The sequence below is a fragment of the Phoenix dactylifera genome, chromosome 9 (assembly GCF_009389715.1).
Source record: "Phoenix dactylifera cultivar Barhee BC4 chromosome 9, palm_55x_up_171113_PBpolish2nd_filt_p, whole genome shotgun sequence".
Lineage (NCBI taxonomy): Eukaryota > Viridiplantae > Streptophyta > Magnoliopsida > Arecales > Arecaceae > Phoenix > Phoenix dactylifera.
Genome location: NC_052400.1, coordinates 18,690,159 through 18,701,412, shown reverse-complemented (window position 1 = coordinate 18,701,412; position 11,254 = coordinate 18,690,159). Strand labels below are relative to the sequence as shown.

The 11,254-nt window shown below is 41.3% G+C and overlaps 1 protein-coding gene across 2 annotated transcripts; it reads right to left on the bottom strand.

The window, feature by feature from the left end:
- Positions 1-298: 298 nt before the first annotated feature.
- LOC103703061 lies at positions 299-3,828 on the bottom strand. Of its 2 annotated transcripts, XM_008785790.4 has the most exons (6): positions 2,158-3,828; positions 1,962-2,078; positions 1,636-1,793; positions 1,336-1,549; positions 1,106-1,264; positions 299-795 (listed from the first exon to the last, which is right to left on the bottom strand). In XM_008785790.4, exons 1-5 carry the CDS (start codon positions 2,692-2,694, stop codon positions 1,124-1,126), a joined length of 1,167 nt encoding a protein of 388 aa, XP_008784012.2. In that variant the 5' UTR covers positions 2,695-3,828; the 3' UTR covers positions 299-795; positions 1,106-1,123. The 2 variants fall into 2 exon arrangements, with proteins under 2 accessions (XP_008784012.2, XP_026659759.2); XM_026803958.2 differs by lacking the exon at positions 299-795 and having other exon boundaries at positions 940-1,264.
- Between the last annotated feature and the right edge of the window lie 7,426 nt (positions 3,829-11,254).

The following is an 11,254-nucleotide window of genomic DNA, read 5'->3' as shown; positions in this document are numbered from 1 at the left end:
TTTGAGTTCAACAAACGTTTTTGAGTGGTGTTTGAGACCAATTTGTAGTGAATAGATCAGCTTCTGGTGCTTGTAAGCCATTGTTTCAGGTTGCCTGATCAGTGGAACCTGGTCTATCAAAAAACTAATGGATGTTTGGAACTGAAAACAGTATGAAGAGTAGATTACTCGTCATATCACCCAGCTTTTTAACTTAGATATTGCACGTATGAATGCTTCACCAGTTTGAAGACAATACACCTCTAGAAGTGATGCTCTGGTCCAAATGCAAGTTTAGCGTGAAATCGATAAGCTTTGGTGAAACTGCTTGCACTCGGAGATATTAAATTAGTGTTAGGTCACATGCCACACCTACCAGCTCCTGTGGACTTAAACTTTATGTTACATACCATTCATTTTAGCTCGCTGCAGCACTGCTTAAAACTGGGAAACTCAATCGATTTGAAGATGCAAGGTTGTGGCACAAGTCTGGCAAGATTCCCCCTCATCTGATGTTTGTAATTGCACTCAAGTTCCATTCAACTCCATGGTGCTTGCATTCAGAAACCCAACTGCAACCTCTAGTAGCTAAAGAAGCTACTAATTGACTTCAAAGAGGGAATCGAAAAGGCATTCACCGACCAATTTATGCATGTTGTTTTCCCTTTTGAACGGTGGACGACAGAAACTTGATGAAACCTTGGAGTCTCTTACCAAAGATTAGTGTATCTGGCATTGCAGTGCAGTTGCTTCCAACAGCAATGTGTTATGTGTAACTCTTCATCTACCAGGTAGGATGGTCGGATTCAGCCCTTCCTAGAACAATGAACACTAATAAAAATTATTTGCATGGAATTGCAACTCAGTTCTCATCCCCACAATAGCAAGACAAGTATAAAAACACATTTTTCTTGGAACTAAACCTGAGTGATATGGCTTTAAAATTCAAGAACACCAAAATTAACAGAAACTGGAAAATCATTTGGCATGAAATACTTGGTTCTAACAAAACCAATCCATATGTTACTCTCTCTAGATACACATACTTCAAACAAATCCCGTTACACCTCACTTCATATTAATTGGCTGCAAACATGCTGCAACAACATAAGCATCCGCTAAATACCTTTCCTTGGCAGGACTTCTACAGCTTCAAGTTGAGATCAACACCATCCAGTGCTTCCCTTCTAGGTTCATTCAAAGTTTTCTCACAGCTGTTTGGTCCCATAGGCAAGAAACTGTAGAAGGGCGGTTGCGATGAAGAGATGGCATCACTCATGCTTCCCTGCATCGAACCCCAACATCAAGTGAAAGTTCAGCAGAATCATAACAAAAGAATGTCAGATATGATCTTACTTGAGAGGGCACAAAGCTGAATTCAGGATAATCTAGAACACTGGGGGGTTGGATGAGAGTTGCCTGCTTAAGTTTTGGGATGCATGATGCCGGCGAAAGGCCTAAGCTGAGGAAACCACCATCCATGGCACCACCATTTTCTTTATTGCTATTGTCAAGATCGACAAACCTTTTGCATTCAATGTCACATATGCTAGAACTGGAAGTTTCCCCTCTGCAGTCAATACATCGCATCGCATCCATAAACAACCAAAGCTAGAGAAATGATAAAAATTAGGACGAAACAAGCGACATAATTACCTAAAATCTGTTGTTTTAGTTTCGGATTTTATGAAGTCGTGCATAGATTCATTTGGTTTTAGATGTGAGCTCGAGAATGATGGATTTTTGCAGGGGAAGGACGTGTGACCAGGCATGCCGTCGAGATGAAAGGGCCATCGCCGCTTCATGCCAACCACCTATACTAGATTCTAACCAAATCTACAATTAGCAAATAGATTTTAAAAGAGATCTTCTTTACTGAAATCTTTTGAATCAACAAACACATCTGTTTTCTTCTGTGCGTATGCATTCTTTTAAAGATGGTAAACTATCTGGCATAAGCACAAGAACAATTTCATACATACCCTCTCCTCCTCTGGCCAGAAGGAGGACAAATTGTAGTTACTGGTATAACTTTGGTTTGAAGGGGGCTCCATCTGAAGACTAGCTCCAGACGATGAAGGCGGCAATGCCTTGTTCACCTGCGCAGGGACACAAGCCTCAGATATATATTCACTACAATAAACACAACGAAGAAGAAACTCGTTCCGTTCCTCTCACCACTGAAATAGGCGAGACCTGCTGCTGTTGCCTCCTCCGCAAAAGGCCAGAGGACCGCCATTCAGCATCCGGCGGAGTACGAAAGCCGAAATCTCTAGGCAGTGCCCCCGCATTGAGAGGGCTCGGCTCCGCTGTGTTCCACAACATGGGCAAGAACCCATTCCCAGAATTCCCCGAACCAGCAATGGAATTTTCCAAGACTTGAGGCAGGGTGTTGTTGAAGTAGCTGGCTGGGGTCGAAATAGTTTCTGGATGCCCGAGCAGGGGATCAGGATTGACCACCGGCCTCAGCATTGGATTCGGATCATTTGGGGCCGTCAGGAAGGGAAGGATGGGCTGCTGTGAGGGGAAAAGGCTCATGCCTTGTGAAGCACTAGAGGAAGAAGAGGCGACGTTCTTTTGCTGCTCTTCTATCCGTAGCTTCTCTAGCTGAGCAACTCCGAGACCTCGCTGAGGGATTTTGTTCTGCTTATTCTTCTTTTTACCACCACCTCTACTGCCACTGCTGTACCTCGCTTGCTCTTCTTCTAACACCATGATGCCTGGCTATCTTGATGCTTATGGAAACCCCCCTTCCATCTAAAAAGATTGCACCCAGGCAAAACAACATTCACCCAATGTTGATACTAATCTCCAGACAACGTTACAATATATATGCCTAGATCCAAAACAACATACACTACAGATACACAAAACAAAAAACACCTCTAACGGAGTCGATGTTTCCTCTCTTTAACGTTCAAAATTTAACATACATTTATCAACAACGCGCAAAAGAACTCATCTCGACACCATCAACTCCTACTTAAATGCTCCCAATCCACAACAAAAACAATAAACCCAAAGGACTAGAGGTGGCATCTACCATCCATACAAACGACTCAAAAAGCCAGGCCCTGGATCAACAAGAACCACGGAGGAGAAAGACAAGACCAAGACACGCGCACGTATCATTGGAACGAGCATCTAAACAAAACAAAATTAAAAAGAAAAAATAAAAAAAAGGGAGGAGAGCTTTGGATGGAGGAATGAGGTGATGGGTGGAGTTATATTAAGAAGAGAACGTTGGAGAAATTCATTAAAAAAGGGAACATCTATCTCCAAGCGCCAGAGATCTCGCTAAATTGGCAACGATTGCTTTGTCTGAGGGGTTGCGCAAAGCATGAAGATGGAGAGAGCGGGGGGGGGATCCAAAGGGGGTGTCGATCGAATCTTTTCCGGCGGCCGATTCGGCGCCCAAATCCTCGCTCCACTCCCCCCCAATCCTCGAGACCAACTCCACAAGATCTGTCTCACTGGTTTCCCCCCGGGATCCAGCGACCCTCCTCCTCCCTTTTTCCTCTAATACTATCTTGCGATTTAGATTCGCGTTTCCTTCGATTCAAGAAGGCCAACAACGGCCCTCCTCTTCCTCAATAATCGAACGGAAGGATCCTCTCTTTCCGCCCACGCCGCGCGTCGGACACTTTCCAATTTAAGCTTGTTTATGGCGTATCGCCCGCTGATAAATTAATAATCCTTTGTATCTAGAAAGAGAAATACTCCCAAATACTTGCTCCCACTTCCAGAAACACCAAAACCCCACGCCCTTCTACAAACGCACACCAGGCTATCGCATGCGGGGATGAGAAAGTGTATACTTCCAAGTTGCTCAAGAATGAGGAGCAGTTGTAGCCACTGAAGAGATGGTGCATCAAATTTAAGACATGCCTCAAATAGAGATCATGGTGACTGAATGGTGATGAAGCTTCCCAGAATAATTTATGCATATAAATAATTTTCTTGCCATGTAGCAAGAGAAAGTTGGTGCAATTCGTGGGATTTGTTGCTAAGTATGAAGTTAGGTTGATTATAATGTTGTTAAACCAACAATTGTGGACCCAATGAACTTTTAATGTACTCATAATAGGCACTCCAAAGATCTTTCACTGTAACACCTAGTGCTGTAGCATGTAATCCCCTCATGGTCAAGGTATTTCTCAAAACAAATTGGAATCGAGCTTACAAAGTAACTTTTGATTCAATGCAACAAAATGGGGTATATGTACCAAAAAGATCGTGCTTTTGACTTTTGGTTTTTCTCTTGCACTCGTGAAAAGATAATTAATCAACATGATGAAAATTTATTGCGTACAAATTACTCACTTCATATTAATTGTTATCACTAGCAAGATTGCCATTAGAACCTGGACACCCTTCCCTTTCTCTTGATTCGATCATACAGTTCGTAGCACTTATAAACTATTTGTTATAAATTCCAAGTTTGATCATTGTAGATTAGCTCTTTTAACTTATTCTGCTTTTCTTTTTTTCTTTCATATATGTGTATATTCTTTCAGAGATTCATTGATCTTGAGTTTTATGGTTTTTTCTTTATTAACATCGTACATATGCAAATGCAGCTACTACATTATTTTAGAGCACAAATAGTTTAGATTAGATATACATCTGTAGCCAGACAATTATTTACCTTACTTATTAAATATGGCTTACCTCTTTGGAAATGGAATTATAACACTTAAATACAAAGACATATCCAACAAAATGAGTGCTTACAATTTCTCACTTAGTAAATAATTAAAATACAATATGGGACAGGGCGACTTGGCAGGCCACTTAAAAGTCTTTCACAATTATATCGTACCAAACACGTTTTAAAGTTCCACTGTGCTCATTCATGAACTCTTTCGCTGTCCTGAAAGTATAGATTACTTCAGGAAGATGTTTGCGTTAAAGGTGATATGTTAAAAAGATGGCCCTTCTATTTGCTGTGAGTCTGTGACATGGGTGTTGTGGAGTGGAATCTAGTCATCGGATCTCCTTACGATGTTCCAATTGGAGGCACCTTTCGGAGCGGTCCCCTCCCTCCTCCAACGCCGCATCTGTAACTAAATCACGCCACACCTATTGGAGAGGGACAAGTGGGCTGCCATGGGACCAATTCTTACGCTAAAAGCTCCACTCCTCGCATTACACATGATGTGGAAAGCAACAAGATATTGTTGTTAGATACGACGACCACATCAAAGGATACCCTCGTCTCTCGTCTGGTTCCAAGGATCTTCCATTGTTTGCTTATTAATTAAACCAAGAGATAAGATCTATTGACATCCTCATGCTCCAATGCATCACCTCCGTTCCTTCCTTTCTAGCACTTAGCCTTAAACAACTTGTTTCTCAGCTTAATCCCTATCCTAGACAATAATGAGCTGAAGAAATCTAAAAATGTCAATAGGCCGAGTAAGAAGGAATGGTTATAATCCCTAGATGCATCAAAATGTAGTGTGAGAATCAGTGTAAGTATATATTTAGTTCCATATGGTTATATACTAAGTAAATTTTGGATATTTATATAAGACCAACAAACTAAAATAGTATTTTCAACTAGTCTTTTTAGGTGAGATTCTAAATTAGTACAAATAGTATCATAGTGGATCTGGTCCGTAATCTATGTAGACTAAGGAACATTGCAATACGGGTCTATTTAGATAGATCATGAGTTGATTGTAGAGTTGTAATTGGATTTGAATCTTCAGCCTGACGAGAGAACTATGACTTAATTGCGGAGAGCATGTGAAGACCTATGCGAGCGTATGTTTAGTCTCATATTGGCTATGCACTCGATAGAACTTAAGTATTTATGCAGAGTAATAGAGCCCGAATAACACCTTTTAACTAGTTTTTTTTTAAGTGAGGTCCTGAGTTGTTACGTATAATCAATGCAAAAAATAGCGACAACTAAGTTAATGTTCAAAGCATTATATCTTTGATAACATCAACTATATATGATTGTTCTGTCTCTCTTTTAGAAAATAAACGGTGATGAATGATTCAAAGCATTTTTAGACCCGGTATTCTAATTATGAAGATAAATCTTTTAAAGAGAGTGCCAACTAGCTAAGCTAGTATAGTCATACAAGAGATCTAAGTCTAGTTACACCCTCACTTGAATATTTGGCCAGGTTTTTGTCTATCTTAGTTCTCAAAAAGTCAAAAAAAAAATATTATTAAGATTTTTTATATTATAGGAGGAATATTAAATAAAAAGGAAATTTATGTAGTGTGTAACATGTTTGTTCTTACCTATATAGCATAATACATCTAAATATCATAGTTACACAATCGAATTCCCACCATATTGTCATGAAGTTATGGTGATATTTTGGGTGAACAAAATGAAACTTCTTTTTTTAGTTTTATTTGAAAACATTTAAATTAATGCCATTTTTTCCGGAATGGAAAGCTTACAGACCACCTTTTTCCCACTAGGGGATGGATCCCAAGTTAGACTTGCATCCAACATCTTTTCCTATAAATCTTTTGGTCCCCAAAGCATCATTTCCTTGCTTGGCTCTCTCATGTGGGTGCAGCATTTTGAAGCAACTCCATCAATACGTTGTTGTGCTAATATGAAAGGTGTGGTGCCAGGGTGGTTGTGTGGCATGCTACAAGGTTGTGTGGGAGCATCCGTCAACCTGCCCATCTAGAAAGGCATGCCTGAAAAAGGCCATGTCATGTACGCAAGGAGCTGCAGAAAATGCCTTCCATGGGCATGACAACCCCAATGGGTAGGTCATTCACATGCAACTCATGTGCATCTCAGACTGTGAAAGGTGATGGGGACTTGGACCGAACCATTGGTAGAAAGAAGTTCTACCCAATCCTGTGTGGGAGCCCCATCTAAGTACCTTGTCAAATGGAAATCTATGAGATTGGATTGGAAATGGTCCAGGGCTGAGAAATTTTGGAAGCAAGGTAGAACAGGAAAGTGGGATCCAAGGCCTGAGCTGGCTTCTTTTTGACACAGTGAACCATTAAGTTCATCTACTATCGCCCTCTTAAAAAGAGAACGATTTCGTCCATTATTGTTCTCCCAGTTTAGTAGCGCATGGTCAGATTGAGGAGGGGACCAGATACATCTTTGTTTGGCCAGCGAGTGAATAGTCACAAGAGAGACGGTTGTACTCGAATTTTGCATGCTATTACATATGACTTGGGTCAAAATGCGAGGATCCTTGGGATTAATTGTGATGCTCTCCATGATCCAAACCTTTTTCTCATATAATCAAGGAAAAAGTATTGGAATCCTCTCATGTTATGCATCCAGAGAATGCGATTCCGATTGCACAAAAGCCGGTGGCTCTTCCAAGTCATGAGTCAGCAGGGTTGGAGCCCTTGTTTTGCAAAATATGGTTTGCTCTGTCATGTGATATGTATTGATCAAAATCTAACAAATCAGCAAAATGTTAAATTTCTTTCTTTTTTTTTACTGGTAATTTATCCTAAAACCAATCTCTTTACGTGAACATGATCACCAAGGCCTTGACCTTTAACGATCTGCTACTTTGGCTGTCAAAATCAGTGTCATTGGAGCAATTTTTGTCTCTCTATTACATTTTTCATGGTGGAGTTTAGGGCAGCCTGGAAGGAACTGAGCTACTAAGCCACTAGTTGGAGGATGATTCCATTGCTTTCAATTTTCTGGGGCAAATAGTTGGTGGCCATCCTGGCACGCAAAATTATGTGGGTGATCTTTGAGGCTTTATAATGTTTTATACCTTCTTCGAAGGCCATTCAAGTCTCGATTGGCTCATGAATTGGGAGAGCAAACATGCCCAAATTCAAAGCCCATAAAGGCCCGTGAACGCCTTAAATTGCGACAAACTCTTATCATATATGACGACTGACCAACTTTGATGTGACTGTTTTCCGCAGTTATCTACCGCAATTTCTGTCGTCAAGGTTCGGCCGTGCCGTTCCACACCATCTTGGGTCCATCGCCATCACTGGTATGGATTCTAAAAGAACAGTAAAACTGTACAATTTTTTATACCTGGCAATCGGATCGCGTCGGATCATAAATGGATCGGATCACATGCAGATCGGATCAGAAAATCATAAACCTGAACCCGACCTATTTATTAAACAGGTCAGAAATTACAACCTGAACCTGACCTGTTTATTAAACAGGTAACCCGACCCGACCCATTTATTAAACAGGTAACCCGATCCGACCTATTTAACATGTTTAATAAACATGTAACCTGTTTATCCAACCCGATCCGACCTGTTTAATATGTTTGCCCACCCTGACCCGTTTAACCTGGTTATATCCGTTTAACCTGCCCAACCCGACCTGTTTAGACCTGTTTAACATGTTTAGACCTGTTTAACCTGTTCAACCCGCTTAACCTGTTTAGACCTGTTTAACCTGTTTAACCTGTCCAACAGTTAAACAGATTAAACGGTTTAAACGGATCAGACATCTAAAATCCGTATCCGACCCAATTAATAAACAGGTTAAACGGGTCGACCTGTTTACGATCCGAACCTGTTTAGGCCAAACCCAAACCTGTTTATGGTGGGTCGAACATGGGTCGGATTGGCAGGTCGAGTCATATTTTGCCACCCCTAACCGTCAAGCTTTTACCACATAATTTGTTTATTTTGTTAAAGAAGCACACTAATCGCTCCATGATAATTTGAGGCAAGCTAGTCAAACGCCGGACAGCCAAACTAGCCTTTATATATATATATATATATATATATATATATATAAACTGTTTTTGATATGGAAATCAGTTTTGTGGTATGGCCAGTATGGTCAGCTGAATTCAGGTGGCTCTTGCTGTGTTAGTGGGAGGTCATCCTCTGCTTCGGAATATTTGAGCTATAGTGGATGACAGAGTGGTCTTCCAGATCAAGCATTTATTCAGAAAGACAAATAGGGCTGCGGATTAAGTGGCTTCGTACGTGGCCAGACAATCCAAAGGCACCATGTAGGTTGGAGATGGAAAGCTGCCTAAAACGCTCTGTAATCTTTTATTTTTTTGACTTTATTGAATGTATCTATATGAAAGATGTATGAATCATCCGTTTCAGCAAAAATAAAGCAACAAATATAAATAATAATTATTTATAATAGTTATTTGTCCGACTAATCAGATTGTTTTTTTAGGGAACATAATGGATCCTCGATAGAATGACAAGGACCATGCATAGCTATTTTTATTTACATTCCTTTTTCTTTAGTGATTAATGATGATTTGGATGCATATTTAAGCAAGCTTAATGAAACCCTATTTCTTTTATTGACCGATTATGTGGGTTGAGCTCGAAACTACAACTCGCCCAGCCCTAGCCTTCCAGTCATGCATCGTATTCGTCACACTCCATTGCCATATTGGTTCACACTTCAACAACCAGCAGGCAAACACGGACTCAAGACTTGACGCATACGCTCTCCTCCTTTCCCCTTCTGCGTCTCTCTCTCTCTCTCTCTCTCTCTCTCTCTCTCTCGTCTATTCCCCTCCACACCGCAGGCCCCAAAGGCCAGCTTCGGCCTCCAACGGTAACACAGCACTCCCTTCGACATCTTAAACTTATTCTTTTCGTAAGTAACTCCAGTTTCAAATTTAATAGCCCATCCCTTCTCTTTTATTAATTCTTGGCAGAAACCAATACGCTTCCCACTCTCTCCTCGCACCCTTCTCCTCTTCCCCTTCTCTATTTGATTTCACTGAAAAAGCACTCGTTAGAAATGGCGAGAGCTGTTCACTTCTCATTATTCCTCCTCCTATTCTTCTCGTTGGGCGGCGGGCGAAGAAGATGTCGAGGAGCGGCGGAAGGACGACGAGGGGCCGGCGGTGGCGACGGTGGGGGAGCTGCGGTGCGTGGCAAAGAACAAAGCGGACTGGGCCTGCGGGCCAGGCGGGCCGGACTGCCGGGCCATCCTCGAGGGCGGGGCGTGCTTCGAGCGGGAGGACCTCTAGGCCCATACCTCCTTCGCCTTCAACGGCTACTTCGTCCGCCACGGCTTCTCCTCCTCCGGCACCGCCGCTGTCACCTCCCTCAACCCCGGTCCCTCCGAGTACAAATTCTAACCTCGAAGGAAAGATGCAGCGATCATGACCTGCAATTTAAATTACAAAAAAAAAGCCATTAGGATCTATCATCTTTTAAAATAAATGAAAGGAAAAAAGGGAAAGGAAAAAAAGAGTAGTGATTAGGAATCATTAACTGGTAGTTCATCTGCTTGATCGAACTAAGAACATGGGATGGTTAACATCCATTGCATCAACCTTATCACCTCGTAGTTTGTGTACTAAATAAAACTCTGAGCGGACAAACACTTCCATTTTACACCAATGTTTTCTCTTATCTCGATTAACGGACATAATGTAACCATAAAACGTCTACTAGCTTATGCCGAAAGCCGAAAAGGACAAACTATAGAAGTTCCACAAGCAAAACCATGGCAGACCTTTTCAAAATTAATGGTAATGAAGTAGACAAAGTCGCGTACGCTCGTTGCTAACCGTCTATAACTTTCCACTACTCCCCATAACACACCAGCAATGAAAACGTTGACAATTCCACTTGCAATTCGAAATTAACCTCACCATCGACCTCCCATCCCAACCCCTACCTTTATTTTTTTTTTTTTCCTTTTGATGTAAACCTCGCATTATCTTGTCCAAAAGGAGTTGATACATAGGGCAAAATAAAGCATAACTAAACGCACCTACCATCATTTTCGAGGGACGGTTTGTATCTTTCGCAAAGGAATTATTCTGAATCAGCCATTGGTCACTTTAAGATCTATACAAATAAATGAATGGCAGAGTTTGTAGTACTTTGAATCTATATTAGTGATACCTTGTGAAAATAAAAAAATCCTTCTTTCGTATGAAAGATGCAACCCGTGTCCCATGACAGGTGCACTTATTTCCATTCTTGTAGTTAGTTATACATATTTTCTTATGATTTTAATATAGCGCACAAAAAGTTTTAGCCAATTTTTTTGCATATAAATCAAGTGAAACAAAAGGAAGCAATTAGGAAAATGCCAAGTTTTTTTACCAATGTCCCGCTAAACTTCAACAACATCCTCCTGCATCAATTCACATGATCAACCACTTGCCTACATGTTATTCTCCGTAACAAGGATTCCTGCTGCCATCTGGCGTGACCTTCGCCAGCGTCCCCTTAAAGGCACCACCGGCAAAGTTAGTGGGCCGATTCCTCACCGTCCTTGACTCTCTCGGCCACTTTCGGCAGTGGGTAAATCAAGTGAGAGTGCAACCACATGTCAAAG